Source organism: Macaca fascicularis, chromosome 14 (assembly GCF_037993035.2).
Source record: "Macaca fascicularis isolate 582-1 chromosome 14, T2T-MFA8v1.1".
NCBI lineage: Eukaryota > Metazoa > Chordata > Mammalia > Primates > Cercopithecidae > Macaca > Macaca fascicularis.
The window spans coordinates 122,601,323-122,622,005 of NC_088388.1; the positions used below are offsets into that span (position 1 = coordinate 122,601,323).

Genomic DNA, 20,683 nt, shown 5'->3' on the forward strand with positions numbered 1-20,683 from the left:
TTTATTCATTCTTTTTTCTCTTGATAAGGCTACTGAATTTTCAATACTGTGTATTTTGTTTCCAGTATTTTGTTAAATTTATTTTAATGTTGTGTATCTTTGAGAAAATTTTACCTCTCTTTATAAATGTTTTCCATCTTATTAATTAGATCATTCAACATCATAGTTAGTTTGAAGCTCTTGTCTACAAATTCCAACATCTGGGTTATCTGTGAGTATGCACCTATTGACTGATTTTCTCTTAATTTGGGGTTATTTTCTCTTTATTTGAATGTCTCATACTTTTTAACTTTATGTTTAACCTTTTTTTTTGAGACAGGATCTTGCTTTGTTGCCCAAGCTGGAGTACAGTGGCATGATCTTGGCTCTCTGTAGCCTCAACCTCCAGGGCTCAAGTAATCCTCTCACCTCAGCCTCCTGAGTAGCTGGGACTACAGATGTGCACCACCATGCCTGGCTAATTATTTTATTTCTGTAGAGATAAGGTTTCTCTATGTTACCCAGGTAGGTCTTAGACTCCTGTGCTCAAGCAATCTACCTGCCTTGGCTCCCAAAGTGCTGGGATTATAGGTGTGAGCCACTGTTCCTGGCCAATATGTTTAACATTATATGTAAAAGATCAAAGTAGATAATATGTATCCAGAAAGGGCATTAGTTTTTCCTCTGTTAGGCCACCAAAGCTAGAAATAGTTTTGTTAATTTTCTTTGTGACTTTTTTCTATTGATTTCTCATCTTTCCTATTTCCTTCTTTTAGGATTCATGTGTTCTTCTTTTATTAAAGTCTAAAAATGAAAGTTTAGAACATTGATATGAGACTTTTCTAATATAAGCTTTCCGTGGTACACTTTTCCTTTTAAACTTAACCTTAGCTGTGTCTAACTGATTTTGTTATATTTGCTATGTTGTGTTTTTATTTTTGCTCAATTTAAAATATTTTCTAATTTCCCAATTGACTTCCTCTTGGACCAATAGATTATTTAAAGAGTTTGTTTATTTCTAATTTCCTAATATTTTGGAATGTCGTATATACCTTTTCATTGATTAATTCTGAATTCTATTTTGGTCTGCAAATATACTTTGCATAATTTCAACACTTTTAAATTTGTGGAGGCTTGTTTATGGCATAGTATATGGTCTGTCTTGGTGAATCTTCTCGGTACCACTGAACACAGTATGACTTCTGTTTTGTCGGTGGAGTGTTGTACAAATAGATTTAATTCTTGTAATTGAATTGGCTGTAGGGTTCTTCAGTTCTCTATATTCTTACTGATCTTTTGTTTTTTTCTTCTTTGTTCTGTCAACTTGTTATATGAGAAAGGAGTGGTAAATTTTCTAATAGTAATTATGCATTTAACTATTTCTCCTTGGTTTATTCATTTGAATGCTCTTTTGTTAGGCATGTACACATTGTTTTATATTCTTAGTGTGTTGACTTCTTTGTCATTATATAATATTCATTTTTATCTTTTATAATATCCCTTGTTTTGAAATCTACTTTGTGGTATTAATAGAACCACTCCATCTTTCTATTGACTAATCTTTCTATGGTACGTATTTTCCATTTAACTTTTTTATTGTAGTAAAATACACATAACATAAAATATGCTGTTAATGATCTAGCTAAGCTTTTACATGTAAAGGGGATTTCTTGTAGGTAGCATTCAGCCAGATTTTCCTTTATTAAAATATTTTAATCCATTCTTATAATTTCTGTCTTTTAATTGTGGTGTTAAGATCATTACTTTTTAAAGTAGTTATTGACTTGGCTTTATTTGAATGTGCTCTCTAATTAGCTGTTTTCTGTTTGTTTTATATGTTTATTAATTATTTCTTTTCCATGTTTTTCTGCTTTCCTTTGCATTGGTTGCTTTTTTTTTTTTTTTTTTTAAAGAAACATAATTGTATTTTCTAACTGGTTTTATGGTGACTCTGTATTCCTCTCATGCTCTGCCAGAGCTGAGCTGGCCCACAGTTTCTGTTTCTCTTTGGATGACCTGTCTGTCATTGGATTTCTGACTGTTTGTTTTTCCTCTGACTTCAGATCACACTGCTGGGTTCAAGAAAGTTGTGATTTTGTAGTTTAGCTTTTTGTCATTATCAGGTTGGGAGCTATTACCTTTGCAGCTTTCTACATCTTAGAGGGAAGCGCATATCCCATAATATTTTTTAAAATTCCCTAAATCTGTTGTTAATAGAAAAAACAAACTCTAAATGTTTTAAAGAGGTTTATTCTGAGTAAATATGAGTGACCAGGGCCTGGGCCTGGTCTCAAGAGGTCCTAAAAATGGTTATAGGGTTACAGCTTGGTTTTATACATTTTTAGGGAGACAGGAGTTACAGGCAAAGACGTAAATCAATATATGGAAGGTTTCTACCTGAAAAGGTGGAATATCTGGAGGCAGGGGTGAAGGTGTGGGGGTGGGGGTTGGGAGAGGCTTACGGGTTAGAGGTGGATTCAGAGATTCTTTAATTTTTGCAATTGGTTATAGGAGTAAGGCTGTTTCTAAAACTTGAACTCAGCAGAAAGGAAGGTCTTAAGATAAGGATGCTGTGTAGCAAGATTGATGGCCTGCAGATATGACTTAATCCTTGCCTTGTGTGGCTGTAGATCTTGTATAAGAGTTGACATGTTATTGCCACAGAGTTTGTTTTGTCAGCCTTAAGATCTCTGTTTTAACATTAATGCTGATCAGTTATTGTACCTAAACTCCAAAAGGGTGGAGGTATAATGAGGCGCATCCAATCTTCCTTCCTGTCATGGCCAACAGTTCAGTTTTTAAGATAACTTTCTCCGTATTTATATTAGTCTATACCTAATCCTTGTACTAGCCTAAAGCCCTAAGGTTGATGAATTAGAGTGATGACTAGATGTAACTAAGCGAACACAGACATTTTCTAGATTTAAGAAATAATCTCAAAAAGATATGGGATCGACACCTTCCAAAGCAGCCAGACATGGAACGGAGAGGTGGTCAATTAACATTTCTCTCTGACAGTGTACTCCTGTATGTGTTCTTTGCATTGTGGCTCTTAGCACCTCTATTCAATGACACAAATTCAGTCTTTGAGACCCATCAATTTCTTACTATCAAAGCCTTGAGGCTTTGACACTTCTGTGTACTAAAAGTCAGAGATTGCTGCATTAAGTTAAGCAATTCAAATATAGTTTACTTGAGGCACACCTAATACAGAAGCAGAAGTAATAATTGAAAAATAATAGAAAAGGGATATACAAGGCAAACATTAAGCAACATTGGTTGATTGTATTATTGTTCTATCATTATGCACCCTTCTTTTTAATAAGAGGGATTGTGTATCTCCACTTACACATATCATGGGATTACAGGCATGAGCTTTTGCACCCGGTCAGGTATGTCTTTCTTATAACAATCCTGCAATGACATGAAAGCTACATTTTGTTTCCTTTCTTTTTTTTTTTTTTTTTTGAGATGGAGTTTCCTTCTTGTCACCTAGGCTGGAGTGCAATGGCATGGACTCCGCTCATTGCAACCTCTGCCTCCTGGGTTCAAACGATTCTCCTGCCTCAGCCTCCCGAATAGCTGGAATTACAGGCACCTGCCACCACACCCAGCTAATTTTTGTATTTTTAGTAGAGATGGGGTTTCCCCATGTAGGCCAGGCTGGTCTTGAACTTCTGACCTCAGGCAATCTGCCCACCTCAGCCTCCCAAAAGTGCTGGGATTCTAGGTGTGAGCCACTGCTCCAAAAGCTGCATTTTCAATGTGAGATTAAAAGGTATTTAGCAAAAAGCACACTTTTTTTTATTTGCTGGCATGACTTCAGTGATAGCGTCACAAATTTGCTTTTCATTTTATACTATGATCCTTACACTTAATTATTTTGTCTTGAAATGGTGAACAGCTGCACTTGCAAATCTCAATCTATGGCACATACAAAGCAATTCAACTTTTTGTTTTAACTTCATGACTTTGCTTCTTGGGAGCACTTCCAGCATCACTAGTGGCACTTCATATGAGTCCCATGGTGCTACAAAAGACATTGTCAAGAATGAAAATACAAACCACAGGCCGGGAGAGAGTATTTGCAAGACATATCTGGTAAAGGACTGTTATCCAAAATACACAAATAACATTTAAAGTCTCAACAAAAAAATGAAAAAGCTGATTACAAACAGGGCAAAAGAATGGAACAGATACCTCATGGATGCCAAGTAACCATATGAAAAGATGTTTTCATATTATATATCACTAGAGAATTGCAAATTAAAACAACGAGACATATTCACATCTATTAAAATGGTCAAAATTCAAAATACTGACAACATCAAATGCTGGCAAGGATGTGGTGTGGCAGGAGCTCTCATATATTGCTGGTAGAATGCAAAATGGTATAGCCACTTTGGAAGACAGTTTGGAAGTTTTTTACAAAACTAAACACATTCTTCTCATATAACCCAGCAATCATCCTCCTTGGTATTTACCCCAAAAAGTTGAAAGCTTATGTTTATATAAAAACCTGCACACAGGTGTTTATAACAACTTTATTCATAACTACCCAAACTTGGAAACAACCAAGATGTCCTTCAGTAGGTGAAATAGATAAGCAAATTGTGGTACATTCTTACAATGGAATATTATTTAGCACCACAAAGTATGAACCACAAAAAGGCATGAAGGAACCAAGTTCTGCTTATATAGATAGATTCAGGAATTCTAAAATAATTAGAAGATTTATTTCAGCAATTTATTAAAATAAATACAACATGATCTCTACAGTGTAATAGTTACCAACTTTCACACATTTGAAAAGCTGGTCTATATAATTTTTATAGATGCATAAATTTGTAATGAAAATGTCAACATGAATGTGAATCATCAGCAATGCATTATTAAAAGTGTTTTATGATAGGAAACAAGAGAGGGAAATGAAATTAGAGAAGTTTTTAGAGGAACATCAGTTATATCTATAAATTTAATTGAAAAACTTCACCAGGAAATACTGTTTAAATTGTAAAAAATTGGGTGATGTGTACATAGGTGTTTGATCATCGTTTTGTATTTCTTGTGTATGTTTGAAATATTTCACAATACAATAAAACTATTATATATTATTATAAGCGTTTGTGATGTATAGACTTAACAATACAGAAAGTATTATTTATGTTATAATATTTATTATATTAACAACAAATGTTGCAGAAGAAACTATTTGTTCAGCAGGCCAGGAGTTTTTAAAAAACCATCTTCCAGATCTTTTTACAAACCCCAACTATAATTCCAAATAGAGACAACATGGTTGGAGACACAGCACACACCCACAAAGCTTTTTCCGTAAAGATGAGAGTATACTGCAAGAAATAGATTGCCGAATCACAGAGCCCAGGTTACGCGACGTGTTTGAACTTGTTTGTTTAGGATGTCTTCCTTTGAGTTCACAGTGTGTGCACGGACAATGCTACGAGGCTTTGCAGCGTGTTCTGGTAATGAAGTACCTTCGATAGAATTCTCAGATTCCTTACATTCTGTGTCGGATGTATGGATGTTCAGGCAGGTACAGCTACCGGTAGACAACTTGCACTCTAGGAGAGAGAGGATTCCTAGGGAAAAGAGATTCCAGGGAGTGGGATGAAGGGACAATGGAGAGTCAGAAGCAGTTTCCTCCAATTTGGCTGAAGACCCTGACCCAAAGCCCAGTGGATCCCTTTTAACCACCCAAAGCCATCTGGGAGGTGAATGCTTTGGTGGAAGAAACTGGAAGTGTATGTACAATAGCTTAAATTCTGCTCAGCTTAAGAAAATTGATGATTCTTTTTGAAAGAGAACATGCTTCTTTTTGGGTTAGGAAGTGTAATTACAAATGAATTTTAAAAGACTTCTTAGGAAAGGAGAGACTTAGGTTTTGGTAGATGGCCATCTAGCATCAGATAGTCTCTCTGCCCTCAAACTGCCTTGACACTACACTATACTCCCAGGGTCACTGTTCCTCTCCACAGTGGCTGAGCATTCTGTCTCAGACACCCACCTTGGTCATGACTTTGATGGTTATCTCTACCCTAAAGTGGGGGAGGGTGTGAAAGGCAAAATAAAAAGTGGAGATGAGGAGCTACCCTCTGAGGCCAGGCACAGCAGACATCTCGCATAAGCCTGACCTCCCACTCTTCTTGGAAGAACTGTCATCAGAGAATGAATCCAGGTGAGCTGCAGCCTTTTAAAATGCAAGGTTTGGCACTTTTCCCTTTATTCCCCTATCCCATCTTTTTAGCCTCCCCTCTTGTCAGGGATGGATTGGTTCTTAACACCCTTCAAGGGCCCTGGAGACACTCACCACAGACAGACAAGAAGAAAACGTTTAAGTAAGCAGTATTCATGATCCAGGTGATCCTATAACTAGAGAAGTGCACGGATTGGCCATGCTTCAGTTTATTGTGATATAGCATGAGTGCCCAGAGCAGAAGGATACCTGATGTCCAGACAAAAGGAAAAAAAAAAAGTTCCTTCTGAGGAACTTTGGCTCCTTGATGCAAGTCTTCATTCCATATACACTTGACTTCCCCACCTCCACCCGGTCCAACTGCACCTTGCCCAAAGACTGATCCTGCTCCTGCTTTTATGGTAGATCTAACTCAGAAGCTACAGATATATATATATATATACACACACACACACACACACACACACACACACATAAACATATATATAAATATATAAACATATATGAAAACATAAACATATAAATATATAAACATATATATGGTTTTTTATATATAAACATATATATATATATGTTTTCAGAGACTGCAGCCTGAACCCACCCATCAAAGTACACCTACAAGCCTGTGTTAGGGGAGCCAGGAAGTTACCTGAGAAGAAACTGAGGATGGCAGTGAAGAGTTGTAGAGATTTATTTTCAGGAATCAGATAGGTGAATTTCATACCCAGGATTAAGTTAAGGAGGAAGGAAAGGCCAAGGATCGACATCATCATAATCCTGACCACTTGCAGGTCATCTGTTGGAAAGCAAAAACTGTTTTGAGAGTACAGATATTTCTTCTAGACTCATTTCTACCTGGGGTCCAGAAATCTCTAGGTGAAAATTGGAGTAGGGTGAAAGATTTGATTAAACAATAAGAAAGAAGTTGCAAAATAACAAAGAAGCAAGGGAACCTTAAGCTGAATAAGAGAACCAGAAACAATTGTTCTCTATCCTGGTGTCTCTCTATGTGTCTTTCTCTTCTATCATTTTCTTCAAACTCATTTCTTGTTAAATACCCCAATTCACCCTATCATCTAGTGGCAATACAGACAATTTAATGCCAGTTACCTTTCTTTCTTACCCACATGTCTAGTTGTGTGGATCACCCTGCTGCTACTGCTGAGACTTCTCAAATGCCCAGCAGTTAAGGCTGTGAACATATAAACTTTTCTCCAGAACACCTAAATGGTGAGATTTTGGAATCTGCCTTGACTGCATTGACTATGGAAGGAAGAACACTGCAACTTGAGAAGCTGCACCAGAAAATAATGGGTACATTAGTGAGATTAATGCAAGTTAAGGAAAGCAAAGTTAAGGACACACCCTTCCTTTCCACCCATCTCTTTCTAGAGTACAGTTCTGACCTTCTGGCCAAACAGCAGGGCAACATGTCATCCATGGACTGTGGTTTATCTTGATTCCTTCATCTTCTGAAATCAATTCAACCCATTCGTCTAAGGTGACTCCTATCACCGTTAAGACTACGACCCAGGAGGACAAAAGTATGTTCATACCCTGGATACTTCTATTTGAAACATGCACCATTGTGAGTGAAAATTTCTAGCTGGAACCACCACCACTATTTTGTAGATCTCTTCCTTGACTTGATTAGTTACAGGAAGGGTGATAGCTGAACTTTCAGTGGTTGCTGAGGCATTGGCAGCAGTAGAAGTTGAAGTAGTCTATAAAACAGAGAAGATCGATAACTCCCACCCTTCCCCACTTCTGTATCTATCAGGGACAGCCTGCTGTCAGGACTGCCAACTGCCATGGAATCATCCATTGGTTTGACCCTTGACCCTGGGGCCTAGTTGAGTGAAAGAACCAAGGGGCCCAGAAGTCCTGAGAGCTATCAGATATAGAGATCTGACATCACATGTAGAAAGAGCTGTCAGATACAGGAATCATTAGAGGCCTTGAATGAAGTTAGACGTGAATGACTAAAGAGGTCCAATTTAGGAGTTAGAATTACATGCTCCAAGATTAGTTACCATTTGGCAGGGGTCAGTGAAGAGGAAAAGGATTTCAAGATCATTGAAATAAACAGTTAGCTAGCTAGTATCACAACAGGGAATGACCATTCAAAATTTAAGATGTTTGAAGAAATGTGTGTTCCTATTGTGAGGTCCCAGCGACATTTAGTTAGGCAGTCATCCAGGAAATAAACCATCATCCTGAAACCAAACTACTGGCCTGATACACTGAGCTGTTATAGCCCAATATCATTTATAAGGCGTGGGCAATCATTTCTTGTCACGATTGCCTCTGTAACTTGGAATATAAAACATTTTTGGATTCCTTGAGTAGGCATCAGAGTCAAGAGCTAGAGGACTTCTGCTGCAATCCAAAAAAAAAAAAAAAAAAAAAAGCCTTTTACACAACTAAGATGAACTTCATTTCCAAAGGCCTCACTCTGCTTATTTTCTGACCTCAATGCAGGCGACTTTCCTTGGGTCAAAATAGACTTTTTTTTTATTACCTCAAACATGTCAAGCTGTCTTTCTTCTAGATCTCTCTACACATCTTTGTATACTTTATTATTATTATTTAACTTTTTCATTTTTAAGCACAATACTCAACAATATACTTAATCTTATGAGGGAGGCTTTAGGGTTAAGAAAATGGTCTAAGGATCCTGGTTGTAAATTGTGGCTCTACCCCTCATTAGTTGTGTGGTCTTAGAGATAATAATGCTTCCTACTGCCTGGGGATTTTGTAAAGATTAAATACGTTTAGAGACATAAAGCACTTGAAAGAGTTCTTGGCACATAGTATATGATCTGTCAGCAATTACCATAGTATTAATTTGGGTTTTCTGGGAAAAGTTTCTGAGGCAGGAATTTGTATCCAGGGAGTTTTTTGTGAAGCACTTTCGGGAACCACACCTGTAATTGTTTAAGCGAAGCAGGTTTGAGCAGAAGTTGAACTGAGAGGTGGTTGCAAGAGAAGCAGCCCTGGCTGACTCCACCAGGTGCTCTGGCTCTGGGGTGGTCCTTCAGAGTCATCCTTTAAAGAGGCAAGAATGCCTAGCCTTTACACTGAGCATCTGGCTGCCCCTAGGGTGTTATTTCCCTTCTTTCTCAAGAGATATTCCTAAATCTCCTAGAAACTGCAAGCCACAGCAGCTAACACTTCTGGTAGCCGTGGGGATGAACTCCCACCCTTCACCAATCCCATATCAGGGTGAGTTTGTTGTTAGGGTTGCCAGCTGCCATGAGATTAACTATTGGTTTGACCCTTGACCCTGGGGCCTAGGGGAGTTGGGGTACCAAGAGGGTATATAGGCAACTCCAATTATGTTCTTTTGTGTTGATCATTTTATTTCTATGCTGTTGATTCTTAAGAGTAGAATGCCTGTGCTGAAAGGCTTTTGTCTCATTCTGGTTTTAACTGGTAGTGGCAGTAAAGAGTCAAAGATGTAGCCAAATTAGAGAAAGAGATAGGATGTGAAGGACGAGTAAGATACAGGTCAAAAAAGAAATCAAGTTTTTAGCTAGGGAGAACTAGTCAAATATACCATTCCAGGTGCCATTCTATCTGCTATTCCAGCTAGTCAAAGATGCCATATAGTAAGAACTAAAATATGGGAGGAAGTGCAAACAGGGTGAGGAAGAACTTGGTAAGCACTGGTCTGGTTAAGCTGAAGGAGTTTACAACAGGCAATAGGCAGAAAAAATTTAATTCTGGAACTGACAATAGATTAGAGGGTTATCAACCTTGGATGAGATTGGGTGCATTCAGGGGGTAATAGACAAGGGGTTATCAGACTTGTGATAACAATTGAAACCTAGATGTGCGTGTCACCGTGCAGAAGTGTCACACAGAATGTGACAAGGGATAGAAAAGGAAAGGCCATTGGATTTGGCAATTAGAACGTCATTGGTGATTTTGGCCATAACATTTTCAGTAGAATAATGAGAGAAGTGGTAGGACAGTATTTTTTTTTTTTTCTTTTAACAGGTGACAAGAGCAAATAAATAATGAAAAAGGGAAAAAGAAAAATAGAATTGTAGCTTAAGGGGAAATGTACAATTTTGAACATAAATTAGACAGTAGTATAATGAATTTCCATGTATCCTTCATCCAGTTTCAAAGTTCATCCTCTGAATTATTCTGAACCAAATCCTGACATAATTTTATGTTTAAATATTTGTTTGTGTCACTAGAAGATGAGGATTGATTTTTATTTTTTTGCTGTAGATTTACGTACTCTCTCTCTGTTTCTTCTTAAAATGGTTTATTAGAGGATTATCAGTTTTGTTGGTCTTTTCAAGGTTCATTTATTTAGGTATTTATCCATTTGAAAATATTATTTTCAAGATCATATTTCATTATTTTGAGTTATTATTTTAATTATTTTCCTTTTGTTTTTGCTTATATCCCTTAAACTTCTTAAAATAGTTTTAAATTCTTTAATATGTGTAGACTTAAGACCGTATATTTTTCTCTAGGCACTGAGTTTGCTATATCTCCTACATTTCCTATAACTTTTTTACTATTTTGCTTCTTATTAGACAGTTTTTAATTTTAGGTTTTATTTCACCAAGAATTCAGGGATTGTCTAGGAGAATCTCTTAATTACCAAGCAGCTATCGATTTTAGGTCACTGTTTAAATTTTTTTTTTTCTTTGTTTAAAAGAAATTATGATAAATATACACCTTGCCGGGCATGGTGGTTACCCCTGTAATCCCAGCACTTTGGGAGGCCAAGGCGGGCAGATCACCTGAGGTTGGGAATTTGAGACCAGCCTGGCCAACATGGTAAAGCACCATCTCTAATAAAAATACAAAAATTAGCTGGATGTGATGGCACACGCCTATAATACCAGCTACTCGGGAGGCTGAGGCAGGAGAATCACTTGAACCCACGAGGTGGAGGTTGTAGTGAGCCGGAGGTTGTAGTGAGCTGAAGGCTGTAGTGAGCCAAGATTGTGCCATTGCACTCCAGCCTAGGCAACAGAGCAAGACTCTGTCTCAAATAAATAAATAAATACATATACTGAAAAATTTAGTTTTTGAATTTGTCAAGGTTTCCTTTGTGGTTGAGCACATGATTAATTTTCATATTCCATCAGCAAACAAAAAGGTAAAATTCTTATACCAATAATGAAATTTATGATGATGGAAGGTTATATAAATCAGCTTGTTTATTGATTAGTTTAATTATTCTACGCTTTAATCTGCTAGGATATGTCTTATTTTGAAATAGCTGTGTTGACGTCTGTCTTTATGGCTATATAGTTTGATTAGATCTTCTATTCCATTGCATTTTTGTATTGGTTATAATTTGTATATATAAAGTCTCATGGTTTTGGTATGTTAATTTTATTCCCACTGAATTCCTACAAAATTCTTGTTATTCTCTTATTGAAAATTATTTTTTATATTCTCTTAGGTTTTCAAGTTATGATTTTATATGTTCTTAACAGAGATTTATTTTTACCTCCTTCTTTATAATTTTTATGCCTTTAATTGTTTCTGCTTGGTTCTTTGATTTGTCAGAGACTTGTATTACAAGGTCAAACAGTAGTGAAAACAGTAGGTTTCTTCGTCCTTGTCCTACCTTAATTGAAACGATGTTTCTCCATTATACAATATATGTTATATTTTTTAAGAAAGTAGACATTGATTCCTATCTCATCAACTAAAAAAAACAAATTAGGTGTTGAATTTTGTTAAATGATTTTTTGGTGTCTATGGAGAAAAATGTGTAATCTCAACTTAGATCTATTAAGATGATGAATTATATTAATGGATTTCCTGATATTCTGTAATTCTTCCATTCTTGTAATAAACCTCACTTGGTTATACATATTATTTTTAAATGTTCAATGAACTTTGTTTTTGGTACTTTTGCCCTGGTGGGTAGAGTGAGGTAAATTTTTAGGGGTGGACAATCAATATCAGATTTTAAATCAATGTTATGTTCATTCCAACACGGAAATACGGAAATGTTCTTTCATTTCCAATGCTCAGTAACAGTTTGCAGCATTGGACTTACTAGCTCTTAGAGTTGTGGTAGAATGCCTTTGCAAAATCCTCTGTGCCTATGCTTTTATGCATTGTAGCTCATTGGCAACTTTCCCCCATTTCTTTTATGGAAAATTATGTGTTTAAACTCTCTATATCTATAGGGGTCATTTTTTATCTAAAAATTTCAATTTTGTATCTTAGTTCTGTTAGTTTCTGTTTTACACCTACATAATTTAGCTTACCTATTTCTGTTCTGAGTTTTTAAAAAATAAACTGTTTGATAGACTTTGGCAATATGTTTTCTAAAATCATGTTCATTTAGGTATAATTTACAAATAATAAAGTCCACCCTTTAAAAGTGTACAGATAGATGAGATTTTGATAAGTGTGTGCATTTATGTAACCACTATAATATTTAATACATAGAACATGTCTGTCATCCCAAGACATTTCTTCATGCTCTTTGGTGGTCAGCCTCTTCTCCCACCCCTACCTTCTGGGAAACATTGACCTGATTTCTGTTTTTATAGGTTTGCCTTTTCTAGAATGTGATATAAATTGAAATCATGCAAAATATAGACATTTTGATCATCCACTTTGACTTAGCAAAATACGTACTTTCCAGATGCATTCACTTTGTTGGGTATATGGGTAGTACATTCCTTTTTATTACTGAATGGAATTTCATTGGATGATTATTACTACAATTTGTTTATTATTCTCCTACAAGTGGAAATTTTGGCTTTTCCAGTTTTTGGCTATCTTGAATCCAAGTGTTATAAATATTAGCGTGTAGGTCTTTGTATGGGCATTTGTTTTCATTTTACCTGGGTAAATACCTAATAAGATTGTATAGTATGTGTATTTGTAGCCTTACAAGAAAGTGTTAAACTGTTTTCCAAAGTGGCTGTACCATTTGGTATTCTCTATAGCAATGTTTGAGATTTCCCCTTGCTTCATATCCTCATCAGCACTCAATATTGTTAGCCTTTTCAATTTCAGCTATTCTCATAGATTTGAGATTTGATTTGTGGTATCTCATATTTTGGTTTTGATTTGTAGTTTCCTTATGACTGATGTCATAAAGAATGTTTTTACGTGCAAATTCATCATTTTACATACATTTTCTGGTAAAGTATGTGTTAAAATATTTTGGTTAATTTTTGAAATATTTGCTATTTTATTGTCGTAACCTGGGCCTTTTTTTTGTTCAAAATGTTTTTATATCTGAAATTATTTGTTTAATTAAAAAAATTTATGTTGGTTGTGTGTTATAGTTTTTCTCTGCTTTATTGGCTATTGCTAACATGTATGCGTGTATGTGTATGCATGTATGTGTACGTTCTATCATTTGCTCAGAATTTTTTATTTTCATTTTCTGTTTTGAAAATTATGGTATCTTTTTATGGATGCTATATTTTGTCTTTTTATGGATGTTAAATTTATTTATTTATTTATTTATTTGCAACAATAGAGGCAACCCAATGAAGGAGGTGGAAGAGGAATTTGTGTAGCTCTTCAAATTCTCAGTTCAACAGGACAAGGGTCCTATTGAAACACGATTCAGACACTTTGTTTTGTTTTTTTCTATCACATTCCAGACTCCATGTGACTCATTAAACTTCCTAGGTCCCTACCTTTTCTCTAGCAAAGCACCTTTTTGGAACTCTGGTCCTTTGAACTTTACCAGCAAATTCCTCTTGGTTTTCCAGTAGCCAGTACTCAGACCTGTCATATCTCAGACATCCTCTTAGTATTGCATACTCAGAAATGGCTTCTTACTTGCTGATGGGGAACCCTAGCTGCTGTCATCTGTGTTTTACAAAGACGATTGGTTATTGAAGGGGCAACGCTAGCAACAAGAGGCAAAATGCTATACCATTGGTGTACTAAGTTACAGTAAGCTACAAAAAAGTAACAGAAACATTGTAGAATGTGATATAAATTGAAATAATGCAAAATATAGACATTTTGATAATCTACTTTGACTAGGCAAAATATGTACTTTTAGCAAAATACATACTTAGCAAATTACGTATTGCCAAACTTTATTCAGTGATATATAAATGTAACCAGTCAGTGACCCTACATCCACTGGAGTCTATATAATACACTCTAGACCTAATGCTAGGCTTCCCAGGATTGGTGAAGAGAAAACTGAAGGCAAACATTTTTACAAAAAGAGTTTATAATCCACTTCATCCAGCAATCACAGTCTTGGATTCAGCATTCTGCCTTATTTGATGTACTTCTTCCTATTGCCCATATTGAGTCCTTTCAATTTCTGCTCAGAGTGATCTAAGAACTCAAAACTGAATGATACAGTTTTCTCTTGCCAGGGCAGCAATAAATGTAGCTTTGCTTTAGACTTATTTGATGTCCTTTTTTTGTTTCCTTCTGACAAGATCTCAGCAGCGTTCAGCTCTCACAGCAGTAGGCTGATTAATAAGGAGATTCCTTCATGACCTCCAAAAGAATTATTCACACTTTTGTCCCTCTAGAGAGCTGTTAGTTGTGTTTCTGCCTTAGAGACAGCAGATGGCTGCATAAGGAGTGGATGTGTGATATACACATATTTGACAAAGAACTAGTATCCAGGATATATGGCGAATTGCTATAAATAAATATAAAAAAGGCTGCTCAAGAGAAAAATGGACAAAACACATGAACAAGACATGTCACAAAAAGAATATCCAAATGTTCAATATACAAATGCTCATCCTTATATATCATAAACAAATGGAAGATAGTGCAGAAATGCTGAGCAGGTTAGTGGGAAATGGACTCAAGATGAAGAATTATGAAAAAAGACTCATGCCTGTAATCCCAGCACTTTGGGAGGCTGAGGTGGGCAGATCACGAGGTCAAGAGATCGAGACCATCCTGGCCAACATGGTGAAACCCCATCTCTACTAAAAATACAAAAATTAGCTGGGTGTGGTGGCGTGTGCCTGTAGTCCCAGCTACTCTGGAGGCTGAGGCAGGAGAATCACTTGAATCCAGGAGGTGGAAGTTGCAGTCAGCCAAGATCACACCACTGAACTCCAGCCTGGTGACAGAGCGAGACTCTGTCTCAATAAAAAAAGAAAAGAAAAAAAAAAAAAGAAAGACTTGATTTATGTTTCATAGCAATTTTAAGAGCTTTGGAAATATAGTTTCCCATAAGATACATCTATAAACAGTTTTAGTGAATGTAAAATATTTCCATACCTATCTTATATTTGTTCTTTTCAGATAAAATTGAACTCATATAAAATTCTTTTTAAGAAATATGCTTAGTATCTCATTGTATCAGTGTAGAATTAATTCTTCACGATAGGTAAATGATCAGAGAAACATTGAAGAGAAACCTTTTTAAAAGTATGTGTGGATCAATGTAAAGAGTGTTAAAAAGTAGTTTTAAAAGGGCTTGCATTCTAGTTTCCATTCTGCCACTAACTAGCGATTTTTGTTAATGGAAAAGTAACTGTATTCTTTGAGCTTTAACTTAAAATGACATGGTTTTATTTGATCTTTCTGGCTCTCTCTAGCTGTAGCTTTGTATGCTATCATTATTTGAAGTCATATGGGACATTACATCTCTACTGAAAGGAGAATAATACAGTCTGTGTCTTAATTCAGGGTTTAGGGTTTGCATGGCTGAAATCAGGCCAAAGACTAGGCTAGTACCCTCTTTTCTGCTAATACAGGATGCCGTCTATGTTTTTTAATATTGGAGAAAGAAATCTAATCATTTATTCCACCATGCTTATTCAGGTCACATTTTGGAATAGAGACAGGACTTCAGTAAATATACTACTTACCACTGAATGTCCTCTTTCTTTTCTTCTGTTTCACACTGTGCATATTTTCTGAAATTATTTTTCACAGGATTTTAAAATGTTTTGCTTATAGATGTATTTTTCCTATATCATGAACTCTTCAAAGGCATTTTTTCCCCATAGTTGTATCCTTAGTGCCTGAAACAGCACCTATCATGCATTAGACAAGATTCACCGAGCAGATAAATTTTCACTGCTCTAACACTCACTAGATATCCTACTATCCATCTTTCTCAGCCCCCTAAATGCAATAGATGGGTATACTTAGGAGTTAATTGAAGCAGTGTCTCAAACATCTGACCTATGGTGTTAGAAAAATGGGAATGAAGGCTTCACTGTTTACATTCTTCATCCTTACTCTGAGAAATAGGATCTAGTATTTAAAGAGTCACTAGAGCAATTTATATTCCAATTTGATGTCTCCACTCCTCAGTTATTAATATAAGTGCTTCCTTTTAGCTATTTTGTCTTCTTTCCCATATCTCCACATATTTAGTATGATTTCCTACCTTTATTTTGTTTTCTTGAGGGTTGAGATACTCTGGGTTTTCTTTCCCAGGTTATCCTTCCAGATGAAATGTAGATGAGAACTCAAAGGTGGTAAAATCATCTGTAACCACAGCCTTGCATTACAATGAAGTTTGATTCCCTTCTACCTCTCTAAGTGAAGGAGCTGAAGACAGAGTTCCTAAGAAGGCAATTTTTTTTATTTATGTTGAGTTAGCAACAGACAAAGATAAGAAAATATCTTTATTGAAAAAGGTGAGGAGAGGCCAAAATTGTGAGAAATTGAAAGGACTTAGAATTATTATTGAAAACAAAAGAAAAAAGGAAGAATAGATAACAGCAATATGCAAAAATATTTAGGAAAAAATCCATAAATTATACCATTCTACCACAGCAACTAATTTCCTTTGGCGTATTATTTTCCAGGTTCTGTTTATATGCACACATGTTCTACGTGGTTTCAATCAAAACATTCTTATTATATGTAACTAGTAGTGTGAACAGTTAGAAACAGACTTTCAAATTATAATTTTAATAAATGCACACACTGTCTATTGTATCAATTTACAAAAGTATGTGATAACAAAGCTGGGTGTAGATGTGTGCACCTGTAGTCCTAGTAACTTGGGAGAAGGAGGTGGGAGGGTGAGACAAGAAGATGACTTGAGCCCATGAGGTTGAAGCTTTAGTATGCTATAATCACACCTGTGAATAGCCAGTACACTTCAGTATGGGCAAGTGAGACCTAGTGAGACCTAGTTTCTAAAAAAGAAAAATTGTGTCAAAACATTCTCCAGTGGTGTGTAGGTGTTTTTCATAGATTGTACTGACACCCACCTTGAAAAATGGGATGGAGTTAGAGGAAGTAGGTGGTTCACATATCTGATCCCCTCACCACTCCCTCCTTCAGAAGCTACCCAGCAAGCACTATTAATAACAGCAAACATATATGAAACCCTTTATGTTTTGGAAAATACTTCTGTATCTATTTCTTACTTGATCCTTAAAAGAACGTGCAACATTCAAATAGAGGATCTGTTGGTAGTGTTATATATCTAGCTTATCAATATTGAAACCTTTGTGAAAACAGGCACAAAATCAGTGGAACAGAATAGAGAACTCAGAAATTAATCCACGTATGTACAGCTAACTGATTTTTAACAAAGGCACCAAAAACATACATTGGGAAAAGGACACTTTCTTCAATGAACAATGCTGAGAAAGCTGAATATTCATATGCAGAAGAATGAAATGAGATATATTCTTACCATATATACAAATAAACTCAAGATGGATTAAAGACTTCCACGTTAGACCTCAAACTACAAAACTACTAGAAGAAAACATAGGAAAAGTGCTTTAGGACATTGGTCTGGGCAAAGGTTTTATGGGTAAGATTTCAAAAGCACAGGAAACAAAAATAAAAATAGATAAATGGGGCTATATTAAACTGAAAAGCTTCTGCACAGCACTAGAAACAGTCAGCAGAGTGAAGCTATAACCTGTAAAGTGGAAAAAATATTTGCAAAGTATTCATCTGACAAGAGACTCAACAACAAAAAGTTAAATAACCTCATTAAAAAGTGGGCAATGGAACTGAATAGACATTTCTCAAAAGAAGACGTATTAATGGCCAATAAACATAAAAAATGCTCAAGATTTATGAGAATCATCCGGTTAATACAAATTAAAACCACAATGAAATATTGCCTCATCCCAGTTAGAATGGCTATTAAAACAAAGACAACAAATAACAAATGCTGGTGATGATGCAGAGAAAAGGGAACTCTTATACACGGTTGGTAGAAATGTGAATTAGTACAGCCATTGTGGATAACAGTATGGAGGTTCCTTGACAAACTACAAACAGAACTACCATGTGATCCAACAATCCCACTACTGGGTATATATCCAAAGGAAAAGAGATAAGTATGTCAAAGAGGGATCTAAACTTCAATGTTTATTGTAGCACTATTCACAATCAAGATACAGAATCAACCTATGTGTCCATCAACAGGTGGATAAATAAGAAAATGTGATATATGTGTGTATATATGTGTGTGTGCGTACACACATAGTACACATGCACGCACACACACACATGGAATACTATTCAGCCAGAAAAAGAATAAAATCCTGTCATCCACAATAACTTGGATGTGTCTGGAGAATGTTATGTTAGGTAAAGTAAGTCAGGCACAGAAAGATAAATAGCACATGTTTTTGCTCGCATGTTGGAACTAAAAAATTATTTTGAGCCCATGGAAGTAGAATAGAATTATGGGTATTAGAGGCTGGGAAGAGTAAGGGGAAGGGGAGGATGGAGGGAGGTTCGTCCATGGATACAAAATTATAGCTGGATAGAAGGCATGATTCTAGCGTTCTGCAGCATGGTAGGGTGAATACGGTTGCATGTAATTTAGTGTTATTTGCAGAAAGCTAGAAGAGAGAACTGTGAATGTTCACAACATAAAGAATGATAAATGTTTGAGGAAATAGATATACTAATTACTGTGATTTGTATAGACATATGGAAATATCACTCTGTACCCCATAAATTATTTCATGCCAACTAAAAATAAAAAGGAAAAAAAAGTAAGAAAACTTTGGCTTAGAGAGGTGAGATAACTTGTGAAAAGACCACATGCTACTAGTTAATAGCAGAAATGGATCTTAATAAGTTTGGAAAATGAGAAGCCTGTGTGTGCATTCATTTTCTCTCTCCCTCTGACTCTCTCTGTGTATCTGCTCCATCCAGATATTTAGTTATTAGATGAGTAGGGTCCACAAGAGAAATGTATAACATGAATCATAAATCATGTCGGCCTTATGATAGATAATTGGGAAAAGTCCAGGGATGATTTTTAAAAACTGGAATCCACTTGGGACTGTATGTACATGTGCAAATGTTGTTCCACCTGTAGGGATCTTCAAAAGTAGAAACTATAACATTGTAGCATTAATGATTACAGGATTCACTTGAAAATAATTGAACATAGTCCCAACTGGGGCAATTAAAACTTTTTATAAACAACACAAGCTCTGGAGACCATGAAGGAAAGTGGAATGATTACTAATCTAAATAAGCCAATGTCACTTAGCAGCTGGATTAGGTAGCTACGATCCAAACAATAATTGCAAGATCAGGAAAGTCTAATAATAAACTTTTGTCTATCAGGATTGGGATTTCATGAGCAAATCTTTTATTTGATTGTTTCCTGGGACTGTCACCTGGGTACTCATTTTCTTTTACAGTCATGCATGGCCTAATGACATTTTGGTCAATGACGGAACACATCTATGACAGTGGTTCCATAAGATTATAATACTGTATTTTTACCATATCTTTTCTAAGTTCAGATATGTTTAGGCACATAAATACTTGCTGTTGTGTTATAATTGCCTGAAGTACTCAGTACAGTAACATGCTGTACAGGTTTGCAGTTCGGGAGCAATAGGGTATACCATATAGCCTGGGTGTGTAGTAGGTTTTACCATCTAGGTTTGTGTAAATACATTCTATGATGTCCACACAGCCACAAAATTGCCTAAATACTCGTTTCTCAGAATGTATCACCATTATTAAGCAATGCATGGCTGTATTTTAAAGTGAAAGCATGTGTCTACCTGCCTCTACTCCACCAGAAATATTCTTTGGCTTGGAGTTGAGAGGCTGTATGCTGGCAGTCCTCACTATCTGAGGCCTTGTTAGTCTGATTCATGGCCAAGAAATGTGTTTCCAAGGCAGTACTATCTCCTGCTCTGTGTAGCTGAAACAGCTGTTCCTGACATCTTTCTGAAGGGAAAGGCACAAAAGGGACACTGTGATACCTGGGGGAACATATATAAGGATGTGAAGTTTCTCTTCCACTTGTTGGGCCTTAGTGAAGCTAATGCTTGTGTTAATGAGTGAACAATATCTGTGCAGTATGCTTATGGTATATGACCATATTACCACTCAGATAGTTTTTCATGGCACTTGGATTCCCTATTCTTTTCTTCATCAGGATACCTTCCCAAGGTGTAGGCATATGTCATTAGGACAGGATTCCTTGGTGTGCAGAAGTGGACGATGGCATTTTGCTGCACTACAGGATTTCTCGACTATGTAAATCTCTGAAATGCTTATTCAAATTGAAGATTCCTA

The 20,683-nt window shown here is 36.1% G+C and overlaps 2 protein-coding genes across 2 annotated transcripts in view; one reads left to right on the forward strand and one right to left on the reverse strand.

Annotated features, from left to right (window-relative positions):
- OR8D4 (olfactory receptor family 8 subfamily D member 4) overlaps positions 1–20,683 on the forward strand; it is a 94,506-nt gene that overhangs the window by 64,989 nt on the left and 8,834 nt on the right. The window lies entirely within an intron of this gene.
- TMEM225 (transmembrane protein 225) lies at positions 3,394–10,500 on the reverse strand. The gene is made up of 4 exons (XM_005580003.4): positions 7,600–10,500; positions 6,843–6,989; positions 6,308–6,442; positions 3,394–5,579 (listed from the first exon to the last, which is right to left on the reverse strand). Exons 1-4 carry the CDS (start codon positions 7,778–7,780, stop codon positions 5,353–5,355), a joined length of 690 nt encoding a protein of 229 aa, XP_005580060.1. The 5' UTR covers positions 7,781–10,500; the 3' UTR covers positions 3,394–5,352.

Coding starts and splice junctions, on each gene's coding strand:
- TMEM225 (XM_005580003.4), bottom strand. CDS start 7,780: ATGGTGCATGTTTCAAATAGAAGTATCCAGGGTATGAACATACTTTTG. Junction 6,990..7,599: donor CCCTGCTGTTTGGCCAGAAG/GTCAGAACTGTA, acceptor GCTTTCCAACAG/ATGACCTGCAAGTGGTCAGG. Junction 6,443..6,842: donor CATCCTCAGTTTCTTCTCAG/GTAACTTCCTGG, acceptor TCTGGACATCAG/GTATCCTTCTGCTCTGGGCA.